The sequence below is a fragment of the Sinocyclocheilus grahami genome, unplaced genomic scaffold, assembly GCF_001515645.1.
Source record: "Sinocyclocheilus grahami isolate Dianchi unplaced genomic scaffold, SAMN03320097.WGS_v1.1 scaffold216.1, whole genome shotgun sequence".
NCBI lineage: Eukaryota > Metazoa > Chordata > Actinopteri > Cypriniformes > Cyprinidae > Sinocyclocheilus > Sinocyclocheilus grahami.
In genome coordinates, this window is record NW_015505395.1 from 1,733,537 (window position 1) to 1,746,174 (window position 12,638).

At 37.1% G+C, this 12,638-nt stretch overlaps 1 protein-coding gene across 1 annotated transcript in view; it reads right to left on the minus strand.

The window, feature by feature from the left end:
- Positions 1-656: 656 nt before the first annotated feature.
- LOC107596282 (protein strawberry notch homolog 2-like) overlaps positions 657-12,638 on the minus strand; it is a 45,474-nt gene continuing 33,492 nt past the window's right edge. The window contains exons 18-26 of the mRNA XM_016286977.1: positions 12,104-12,212; positions 11,327-11,398; positions 10,816-10,959; positions 10,599-10,693; positions 8,376-8,468; positions 7,681-7,812; positions 7,111-7,187; positions 5,834-6,024; positions 657-3,921 (exon numbers count right to left, since the gene is read on the minus strand). Coding sequence (XP_016142463.1) covers positions 2,702-3,921; positions 5,834-6,024; positions 7,111-7,187; positions 7,681-7,812; positions 8,376-8,468; positions 10,599-10,693; positions 10,816-10,959; positions 11,327-11,398; positions 12,104-12,212 — 2,133 coding nt within the window. The 3' untranslated portion in view covers positions 657-2,701. The remainder of the gene's footprint in view (positions 3,922-5,833; positions 6,025-7,110; positions 7,188-7,680; positions 7,813-8,375; positions 8,469-10,598; positions 10,694-10,815; positions 10,960-11,326; positions 11,399-12,103; positions 12,213-12,638) is intronic.

The following is a 12,638-nucleotide window of genomic DNA, read 5'->3' on the forward strand; positions in this document are numbered from 1 at the left end:
TATTCTAAGGTATTATCATGATATTTCTTGGTTAATGCCTCACCTATTCCCCTAAAAAAAAAACACCTATGCCAAATTTACACCACAAAGGTGGCATAGAAGCGCTTCTGAAGTGGCATTTAGGTGTCTTTACACAGACTGTTTAATGCTGCTCAGAGCTGGCATAAAATGCTTTACACAGCAATTATAACTGCACACGTTAAGCAGGAAAACTTTAGTCTGGCTTTTATGCAGCATTGTGTTTTTCTACACTGAATTTTTTAGCAGGCACAGAGCAGCCTTAACTTGGCATGTTCATATTCTAAGGTATTATCATGATATTTCTTGGTTAATGCCTCACCTATTCCCCTAAAAAAAAAACACCTATGCCAAATTTACACCACAAAGGTGGCATAGAAGCGCTTCTGAAGTGGCATTTAGGTGTCTTTACACAGACAGTTTAATGTTGCTCAGAGGTGGCATAAATGCATTTACACAGCAATTAGAACTGCATATACTTTGATACTAGAGGCTGAGCAGGAATACTTTAGTCTGGCTTTTACACAGCATTGGACCTTTACACTTTATTTTGAGCAGGCACAGAGCAGCCTTAATTCAGTTGTGTTAAGATGCTTCTAGAAATAAATCTGACTGACACAGACAAGAATTTGAACAAACTCTTAAAATTTTATTGTTTGTTAAAAATTATATTGCAGTACAATATATTCCTTCTGTTAAATGTAGAAAACGTCCAGAATGAGTCAAAAGGCACATTTGTTTACACTATTTACAGATCCATCTAAACTCATAAATATTGGGGAAAAAACAAAGAAGCTCAAAGTAAAAGTGCTGAACAGAATTCTAACTGGAAACATTAATAATATAACAATAATAATATCAACAACAACGATACATACAATCAGTAGCAGTTTTAATAAATGTTTTGTTTTTATTATTAAAGTGTTCACTTGTGATTTCTTTGTACTCGGGCAGCAGATGAAACACGGCGGGTAAAACACATCTGCAAGGTTTTTACACACAAAAATGTTTAAACTAGTAACTGGAGCCAATCACAGTCTCATGGGAACTGGATTTCATGGTTTTTGTTCATATTACCAATCCAGTTTTGAAACTGCTTGCATAAAAATAAAAACAAAAACCATATCAAAAGCAGAGAACTTGTAGTAATACTCGAGGTTTATTCCTAAATTCGCATTTTCTCTCATATACTTCAAGTCTAGAATATGGTAGCCAGGCCTGTAAAATACAGTAGTCAGTATCACACGTCTTTATCTGCGACGCCGCATTATTTCCCTCGACTTTTCCTGAGATTTAGCACGACTGTACGGAGCCTGCAAAAACTGCACAGAAAACTTTGGTGCAATGGGAATCTAGACGCCCGACCCAAAACAGAAAACTGAAATTTCGAGTAAAGGAATAAGTAACACGTAGATGCTGGAGAGCAGCGCAGGGCAGTGCAGTTCGATTTGGTGGCAGGTTGCAGGCTTTGATTCTGTGTTTTGGGAGCAGGAGAAATCAAACTCTGACAAGGCATTGGAAAAGTGTTTCAACTTCTACATGTCATTATAACAAAGTCTACCGCTACTAATAATGTCCCTTGGATATAAATAGCAACAATAATAATAGTATTAATAACAATAATAATAATAATACGAACAGCAATAGCAAAGACGCCAATACATTTGCTTCCATTCCAACTACACGAGAATACAAGACCAAAGGAAAAAAACATTGACCTCATACAAATAAACAAACAGACAAATCCGTTACTTTCTCTTAAGGCATATAATATTCTTCGAACACGAAGTTCGAACTTCGAAATTAAAAAATATCACTTCTGAACAGATATAAAGAGAATCGCGAGTTGTTCGTGGGGCAGTATTTGATTTTTGTAATATTCGTTTGGTTTTTATTGCTAAGTCTCACTCTCGCTCGATAGAAAGCCATCTCGACGTGAGGTCCAGTGGTTCAGCGCATGTTTACAAATAAGTCTGCTAATAAATAATTTGGTAATCGATTCCCAAAGCTCACGACGATCCATCCGCAATGTATTATATTTTATAAAACAATTATTTGTTTGGACAGTGATGAGTCTATATGATACCTGAGAAAGTATTCTGCAGAAAGCGATCTGCTCATGAGCGCCGCCATCACTGTATCGTGAACGAATCTGTCCCTGTGTTCAGATTACTGAAATGTAGAAAGAAAACGAGGAATTCACAGGGTTAAGGGGTCAAACAGCAGTTTCAGAATCATGCGATCGGGTCCGTACGCCCCTATGAAAAAGCACAGAACTCTGGGTAGAGGAGACTGACACCAGAGGAAATAAATAATATAACACTACTCTGTCTAGAAATATATATATATATATATATATACGCACACAAGACTGCATCTGAAGGAGATAAAGGCACCGATTTAACAGAAGGCATTCATTCGAAAAGATAAACTCCCTTGGACAGGAAACAGTATACACCAATATCTTAATAAATAAACATCTCTTTTACCTCAATGTCTGCTGTGATGAAATGGTGGGTGGAAAAGCCCTATTGCTTCAAATAAGGCAAACCCATTTGATTTCAAGTCTTCATTGATCGTCAACGAACCGAACGCAACTCTTAGCTTATGGACTGAGAATGACTTGGGAAAGAACTCAAAAGTCTTGCCGAGAATGAATTTCTGACCGTGTATGTTTGAGCCTCTAGGTGGCGTCCCAGTCCATTGTTTTGAACTGGATGACGGACTGGCGGTGATCCGAGGGTGTTCTGTGGATCATGTGATCCAGCGTCTCCAGGGCGTCCATACTGCTGTGGCCATTTGGTAACAGATGCGTCTGTTCGGAGGAAGAGGACGATGGCGTGAAGTGTGAGGAGGAGGAGCTAGAGTCCGAGAGGGAGGAGTTTGTAGGCGCTGACGCAAAGAGGGAGGAGGAGTAAGGAGGAGGGGGCGGAGTCGAGGATGGCAGGGCTTGAGAGGAGAACGGGTACTGATGTTGCGATTCAGGCGAGGGGTAACCGAAGTCCAAGTTGTCGAAATCAAACTCATTGTTCGTTCTTTCTGTAGCAGGCTGAGTGACATGTGATTGCATGGCTTGGGGTTGCGATGGCAGGGGTTGTGACGGTAGGGATTGCGACTGCGCATGTTCGCTCGTATGTTGTTTCGACAGCTGCGCATGCATGCCGAGCAAGTGTGCGTTCGAAGTGTGCGTCATGCGTTGACTGTTCTGGTGTAGCATAGTGCGCGAGGACTGCGGCGACACGCCATTTTGCTGTTGCATTTGCGTGAGAAGCCGCAGCACGAGCGATGTGTCTTGCCCTCGCTGCAGCTGCGACAGAAGCACGCGGTACTGCTCGGGCGGTTGTGCGTGTGAGCCGCTCTGCTGCTGCTGCTGTGTTAGCACCCCAAACGACGAATGATTCTGCTTTAGTGTGTGAACGTGCTGCTGCGGGACGTTCAAAGTGGCATGCGACGACGACATGCGCACGTTCGGGTTCAACGCCACCTGCCTGTGTCTCTGCTGCTCCTGGGAGATCAAATCTTCCAAGTTGTACGTCTCGGGAACAACCGCGCACGGGCGTCCTCTCGCGCCTAGCATGCCTCCGTGTAGGGACACGCCGTTTAGGTCTGGCACAGGCGTTTTGATGTCTGGCGATGGGCAGGGGCTGATGGTAAGATCCAAGACCTCGCTGACGGCCTCGCTCTTTGGCTTCACCGCAGGCGGCAGAAGGGATCGTGGGTAGTGAAGGTGGTTCTGAAGGGAGGGGGGAGGGTTTGCGATGATCATCTTGGCCAGCATCTCTTGGCGCATACGCTGCTCATTTGCTAACTGCTCTCTCTCCCGCCGCGCTTTCTTCACCTCCTCGTCCATCCGAGATAGCTCAGCGCGCACGCGGGACACGCAGTTCTCTGGGATTTTTATACCTGAGACACACACATGATTGTTATTTTCGTCTTGAGTAGAGATAAACGGACATATAAAGGTCCGTTCATACCAAGAACAATAATTATATGTGACCCTGCAGCACAAAACCAGTCTTAAGTCGCTGGGGTATATTTGTAGCAATAGCCAAAAATACATTGTATGGGTCAAAATTATTGATTTTTCTTTTATGCCAAAAATCATTAGGATAAATACCATGTTCCATGAAGATATTTTGTAAATTCCCTACTGTAAATATATTAAAACTTAATTTTTGATTGGTAACATGCATTGCTATGGACTTCATTTGGACAACTTTAAAGGCAATTTTCCCAATATTTAGATTTTTTTTGCACCCTCAGATTCCAGATTTTCAAATAGTTGTATCTCGGCCAAATATTGTCCTATCCTAATAAACCATACATCAATGGAAAGCTTATTTATGTGACGTATAAATCTCAATTTTGAAAAATTGACACTTTTGACTGGTTTTGTGGTCCAGGGTCACATATTAGTGTCAACACCAAAGCACAATAACATTGTTTATTCAAAGCGCATGCTGCAGTATCGTCGTCTGCCACTATAAATGCACAAGCTCTTTAAAGTCAGGTGGATTCAGATTGGCTAAAAAACATGAAAGTGTTCCTATGTGCCGTTATTGCTACAGCGGTGTTGGGACTCTGCTATTTGATTTTTAAAGCTGTATCATTGTCGTCCTTGGTGTGAACGGCCTTACCTCTCAATTGTGATAATCAATACTCATGACAAGACGAGTTTTAGGATAAATCTGGGATATTCATTGCTAGTAGGGCTGGGACAATAAATCGATGCATCGCGAATCGAGACATGATTCTGCATTGAATCTGAGATTTTCCGAAAGCATCGCGCTTCTCTCTGGAATCGATTCTGAGCTCAGTTTTTAACAGCAGATGGCACTGTGTGCTTTAGAAATAGCTGTATTCTGTTTGCTTCCAGTTCCTTACACACGCACCACTTGAACCTAAAATAAGTATTCATAAAGTTCGAAAAGGTTGAAGCGAATTACAAGGATGTTTACAGTGGGCTGTGTTTACATTAATCTTGCATCATAAAAGCATAAAAGACGGTGTGCAAATACATTTGACCACTTACATTTCTCTTCCGAACACACAAGCACTCTTCTTCGTGAGCATTTGAGTGTGCGGTTAAAAATGAGCCTAGAGCGCCATCTGCTGTTAAAAACTAAGCTCAGAATCGATTCCAGAGAGAATCACGATGCATTCCGAAAATCTCAGAATCGATCCACCAAACGCGATGCATCGATTTATTGTCCCAGTCCTAATTGCTAGGGCTGCATGATAATGGTTAATCATGATAGAATCATGATTATTGTCATATTCAATTTCTTTTTACATTTTATCAGAATTATTGCATTTTCACATAAGCACAAATCAAGAGAACGCCCATTGGTTTGCTAGCAGATTTAGTCGCAGACCAGCTGTATTTCACTTTTACTTGAGCAAAATACCTCAATAGAGATCGCTAAACTCCAACATAAATGTTTGCCAGTGTTTTCAGCTCATCAGGTTGGGAACGGAACATTAAATACACCACTGGGCAGAAAATGCATCGATTTCAGAAAAAAAGCTCTGATTGGGGGATTTCAAATCTTGACATCTGGCAACCGCAACTATGAAAGCTTGTCGTGGCTTGTTACCAATGCAAAGATAACGCAAACGCCAAATTAAAATGAAACATTTTCAGGATAAATAACCAGCTGGAAAATACTGCAGGTGATTATGCCTAATAAATCGAGAAAAGCAGAAATCGTGATCACGATTAAAATACGATTTATCGTGCAGCCCTATTCACTGCAATAATTAGTTTGCTAGGAAACGGGATTGAGAAGTAACAGATAACAAAACATCAACTCACCAACTTGCTTGCTGTTCTGTTTGGTTTTGAGCCGTACGATCTGCAGGATGCTGGAGTTGGTGATGTCCGAGACGATGTCAGACACTCGTTTCCAGACCCTCAGCAGCGCGCCGCACAACATGTGATACTGCCTGAGACGCATCCCCAGTAAACACTCCTGGCCCTGCTCGATCAGCTTACACTTACCATTCCTACCACAAACACAGACACACAAACACTATTAAGCTGCGGTCACATTTAATGTTACTATGCGAAATCCAGTCATTTCAATGGGAATCAGTGCACTGAACAATTTCGTCTGATTGGACTTCCAGTGGCGAAGAAATTTCCCCATGCAATTTTTGTGTTGGGTTCGGGTTCATTAAACTCTGACACACGAATTTGCAGCACCAACCAAAGCTAAAGAGCCACAATGGACAAGGCGCTCATTCTGGTGGTTTTAACTAAATATAAATTGTTAAATAAAACAAAATCTAAAAATATTGAAAATCACTTTCGGTAACTGAAATAAACCTTAAATACAACAAAATAAAATATGAAATCTAAAAATACTATATAGAAAGGCATAGGAAAAAAACGTTACTTAGAAGTTCTAACTAATACCCGTTTAAGTTATTTATTAAATTATTACATTTATTTATTACAAATACCAAAACTCAGATATAAATTAAAGCTAAATATAAATATTTAAAAATGAAGGACAAAAGCACATAAAATGACTAAAACTTTGTTTACTTAAAAAATGGTCATCTTACTATTAACTAAAACTAAATCTAAAACTACTGAAAACTTTTTTGGTTAACTTAAATTAAAATTAAAACGGAACATTTGCAAACAAAAAATGTTATAATGGTATAAAAATAATACTAAAATACACAGTTTTGTTTCACACTACACCATTAATATTATAAAATCATCCATAAAAAGAAGCTGTTTGGAAAGCAAACCGGTTTGGTTCATTTGCTAGCTGGCAGAATAGCTTTGGATGTTTATTTTGTCATCATTATCACCTGTGAAATCTTGCAGAGCAACAGTAATTGTGACCACACCTTTAAACACACACACACACACACACACACTTATTCAATCAGTTTACAGAGTTGTATTATAGTAGATTCTTAGCTATTTGTGCAAATTACAACATAAAGTGAAAAATATTTAAATACATTGTCAAAAACAAAAAGTATCAGTGTCAGCAGGGTCAGAGTCTCTACTGATCGCTCGCTCACACACACACACACACACACACTCACACACACACACACACACACACTCACCAGTTGGCATGTGTGCAGCTGGTGAAAGAAAAGACAAACTGACTCTCCCAGAAATCCTTTGCTTCATCAGGTGTCACCTTCAGAGCGGGAAGAAAAACACTTGTATGAACGTGTTTTCATCAGAGCATTTAGTGTGAACCTGGACTGGTAGCAAAAAAGCCATCAAAAGTGGCAAAAACGCTTTTCATTATAACATTTCATGTTTACATTATCATATTTTAGGGCTTGCTATGCGTTTGATGCAGTCTGATATCCGTATTCACTCACTCAAGAGGAGAATGAATGAGTTATGAAGTGGTTTTTGATAAAAAAAATAATAATAAGTCAACTCTGAAAACACTCCCAGCAACTCTAAACTTGGATTGTATTAAACCACGATCTCGACTGAACTCAAGACCAAAAAGTCAAACCAACTCTTACATTCAAACACACAAGTGTGTTCCTGACAGACCCGCTCTCTACCACTGGATGTCACTGTGCGACGAGAGCTCTGCGTAAGGCTTAACATCATATCAATGTGTGTGAGCTGTAGGGACTCTGGCAGTGCCTGATGGGTTTTGCGTGTTGTACCTTGTAGTATCTCAGGAACAGGTTGTCCAGGTTCTCAGGATGAACCTGTTTGCCGATGTTGGGTTTATATAGGATGAGATTACGACCCCGACCCTGTTCGGCGAGCAGGACACACGGCTGATTCCCGCGCAGCTGAACACACAAACACACATATATGACCCTGGACCACAAAACCAGTCTTAAGTCGCTGGGGTATATTTGTAGCAATAGCCAAAAATGCATTGTATGGGTCAAAATGATAGATTTTTCTTCTATGCCAAAAATCCTTAAGATATTAAGTAAAGATCATGTTCCATGAAGATATTTTGTAAATTTCCTACTGTAAATATATCAAAACTTAATTTTTGATTAGTAATATGCATTGCTAAGAACTTCATTTGGACAACTTTAAAGGCGATTTTCTCAATATTTAGATTTTTTTTGCACCGTCAGATTCCAGATTTTCTCAGCCAAATATTGTCCTATCCTAACAAACCATACATCAGTGGAAAGCTTATTTATTCAGCTTTTTTAGATAATGTATAAATCTCAATTTTGAAAAATTGACACTTATGACTGGTTTTGTGGTCCAGGGTCACATATATGGTAAAAACATACTCAAAGACGGTAATTTGGCATTTGGATGATTTCGACTGCGTAAACACAGCAAGCGTGATTTATCGTCAGACATCAGTGTGTGATGATGCGTCGTGTACCTTGTTTGAGAGGAAAAAACCTTCATATTCTCCAGTGAGTTTCTCTGCTTTACTGCGGGCCTCTTCCCAGGGCATCCCGCGATCCACACTGATCTGAAAACAGCCACAACACAAACTCAGGACATTTAGAAAATTCCAAAATAAATAAATAAAAGAAGTAAAAAATAATAATAATAGATATATATATATATATATATATATATATATATATGTATATATAACTAAAATACATGTAAAATAAAATAAAAAATAAAATAAATGATTTATTAGGCTATCTGCAGGACCTGCACAAATAAAATTAATACCATATGAGCGGGGTAGAGCAATGTCTATGATAACACAGTTCAGATACAGGTTTTCACAAAAACAAAGTTTATAAAAATGATAAACTTCACATTTCAGCCTTTAAACTATTATTAAGAGTCAAAAGTATAAATTATAATATTAATTTAATATTTAGTAGTATTATTGATTTGACTTAGGGCTGAATGATTAATTGAAATAAAACAAAAATCACAATATGGTTTTGTGCGATTACTAATTCACAAAGGCCATGACTTAAATAAATAAATATATGCACTTCATGTTTCAGAGTGAAGCGGCACTGCACATTTAGTTTATGGTTTAGTTTAGTTTGAGTTTATATTACAATAATTACAATATTAAAATAATAACAATAAAAGAGTTTGTATTACAATAACATTTCTTATTTTGTTTTTATTTAGTAATTTTAGTTTTTATTGAGTTGTCATTATTATTTTATTAACATATTTCATATTTATGTATTCACAAAATGTTGGCTAAATTGTGCAGCCCTAGTACAATATGAATATCTATTTCGTTTTTTTTTGTAAATATATATTATTTAGTAGTAGTAATAATAATAATTATTATTATCTTTATTATCTATAGACATAATATAATCACAACATGAACTATTATTATTATTATTATAATATAGCCAGGATTTGTTCTTTTTTAAGCAATTATTTTCAATTATTATATAATATTAAATAACATTTAAATATATTTTACAGTCTTAATTGTTTAGATTTTTATAATGCATTATCTTCTTGCTGACAAGCACAACTCTGTGTGTTTGCGGCGTAAAACATGGGTTGATTTTCACATTGGTCTGAACTAAAACAGCAGACGGGCTGATCGAAAATGCACATTCATTCTCTGCCAGTAGGAGGCGCTTTAAGAACGGCAGAAATACAGCGGTTACTTGGTAATCGCTACACAAAGCAGCGCAGCAGCTGACTTTCAATCGTGCAGCGCTCATATTTATTCAATGAAATCACGGCCTTTTGAAGTTTAATCGTTACATTAAGCCGTATTGCAATTCTTGTATTTCTGTCCCCAAATGTAAGACCTCTTGAAATCATAATTAAGACTTTCTTGCACCATTGAGGACTTGTTATGGCCTTAAATTTGATTGAACAAAATTGAAGACTTATTAAGGACCCGCGGAAACCCTGTTAACATACAGTATATTAAATAAACTTATATATAAAAGCCAGTCAGTAAGATTTTTTAAAAAATGTGTTTCAAAGTCTCTTCTGCTCACCAAGGCTACATTTATTTGGTAATTTCTGTCCCCAAATGTAAGACCTCTTGAAATCATAATTAAGACTTTCTTGCACCATTGAGGTCTTGTTATGGCCTTAAATTTGATTGAACAAAATTGAAGACTTATTAAGGACCCGCGGAAACCCTGTTAACATACAGTATATTAAATAAACTTATATATAAAAGCCAGTCAGTAAGATTTTTTAAAAAATGTGTTTCAAAGTCTCTTCTGCTCACCAAGGCTACATTTATTTGGTAAAATAATGTCATAAAAACAGTAATATTGTGAAATAATATAATTTGAAACAACGGTTTTCTATGTGAATATGTTCAAAATATGAATTTTCAGCATCATTACTCCAGTCTTCAGTGTCACATGATCTTCAGAAATCATTCTAATATGCTGATTTGCTGCTCGAGAAACATTTCTGATTATTATCAATGTTGAAAACGTTTGTGCTGCACAATATTTTTGTGGAAACTGTGATATATTTTATTTTTCAAGATTCACAGATGAATAGAAAGTTTAAAAGAACAGCATTTATTTGAAATAGAAATCTTTTGTAACATTATAAAGGTTTTACTGCCACTTTTAATTAATGCATGCTTGCCGAATAAAAGTATTAATATCCTCATTTTCCTGACATGTACCTTATAGAGCATGACCTGGCCCTCCTGAGGGTTTCCTGGAGTTAGAAACTTCTCCTGTGTTTCCTCGTGAATCTCATCATTACCAGGAGCAAGATCTGAACACACAGAATATGACAACATTAATCTCAGACACACATACAGCTCATCTACTGCTGTGAAAACATACCAGACCCACGCAAATATAACGGCACTATTCCGCATTACATAGATTCCTCACCCAATATTCCCATGTCATATTTTCCCTCTTTTTTATCCTTGTTGATCAGGTAGTCAAAGTTATCGGTGAAATACTGGAACAGAGAGTTCTGATGATGGACCTCCATACCCAAAATACGGTTCAGAAACTTAGTGATGGTGCAGTCTGGGATATGGGACAAAAGAAAGGCAATTAGCCACCTGGTTTGCATGTAACTAACTTGCATGAAATCAATGCATTTCTTAAATACAAACCTTTCTACATGCAAATGTAACGTAACTAACAGGAAAGCACTCCACTCACAGAAATTACATCAGTAACACATAACCAGATCAAATGTACATTATCCATAGACATTTTGAATCTGACACACCAATAATATGAAAATGGGCAAATATCAGCAGAGATACATTTTTATCACTTACATAAATATGCTCAAGCAGAAGTATCGCTGCACTTATCATACGAAACACAGAGATGATCATTAAATCTTTATAATCAGATCATTGTGCTGCTGTTGTATTACATTTACCTTTCTCTGTATTCTGACTTGGACGCGGCTCCTTACAGAAGATTCCCACATCAATCATGCCATTCTTCATATCTGGCACACACACATATAAATATTAAAATCAGTGCACACAAAAATTGCACCATCATGCTCTTCTGCATGTGCTTGAACACAATAGTAAGCAACATTAGGATTAGTGTGTCTTAAATCAGACTATGCAGACTGCGTGGATTTACGTGGATTAACTGCAGAACTGTAGTATTTTGGTAGAAATGTTAAACTAAATATTATATTAACATATTACATTTTAATAAAGGTACACTACCATTTGGGGTTGGTAACTTTATGTTAAGTTTTAAAATGAGGTCTCTTCTGCTCACCAAGGCTGCATTTATTTGATCAAACATACAGTAAATACAGTAATATTGTGAAATAAATAATAGCTGTTTTCAATGTGAATATCTGTTCAACTAATTTATTTCTGTGATGCGCAGCTGTATTTTCAGCATCATTACTCCAGTCTTCAGTGTCACATGATCTTCAGAAATCAGTATAATATGCTGATCTGCTGCTCGAGAAACATTTCTGATTATTATCCATGTCGAAGACAGTTGTGCTGCACAATATTTTTGTGATACAAGTTATTTTTCAGGATTCTTTGATGAATAGAAAGTTTAAAAAGAACATTGTTTATTTGAAACAGAAATCTTTTGCAACATTATAAATGTCTTTACTGTCACTTTTGATCAAATTGGCATAAGCTGCATTACTGAAGCACATCAGAACAGATGACATTACCTTTGAAGAATATGATGTCCCCTCCTGGGTAGCTCATCGGTGGAGGGACTTTGTTGTCGATTTGCCTGAGGATGGCTTTAGTGATCTTATCCAACGCTTTGGTGCCGTACTAAGACAGACAGATAAAAAAAGATTTAAAAAATGGTTAAATTCCTTGGTTCAAATTTAGATTTTACCCTCACTGGTCTCTTTTCACACTGTATTTGTGGGACTGTGTGTGGTACATATGCAATATGGGAATCAGCATGAAAAGATTTCATCCAACTGTGAAACACATTGCAGTTCATGTGTTTCTTCCGAGTTTAGAAAAGGTCAACCAAACTAATCGAAGTCTTAAGTCAAATGAGGTTATGTCCAGTCCAGTGTGTTGTTATTGTTAACTAAAGCCAAGCCTAAAACTATTAAACTTTTTATTTTATAAATAAAGCTACATTTAGATTTTTTTATTAGATGAAGAAAAAAAAACAACAACTAATAAATAACTTCTAAAATAATAATAAAAATGAATTAAAAATATATATGGAAATTTAAAAAA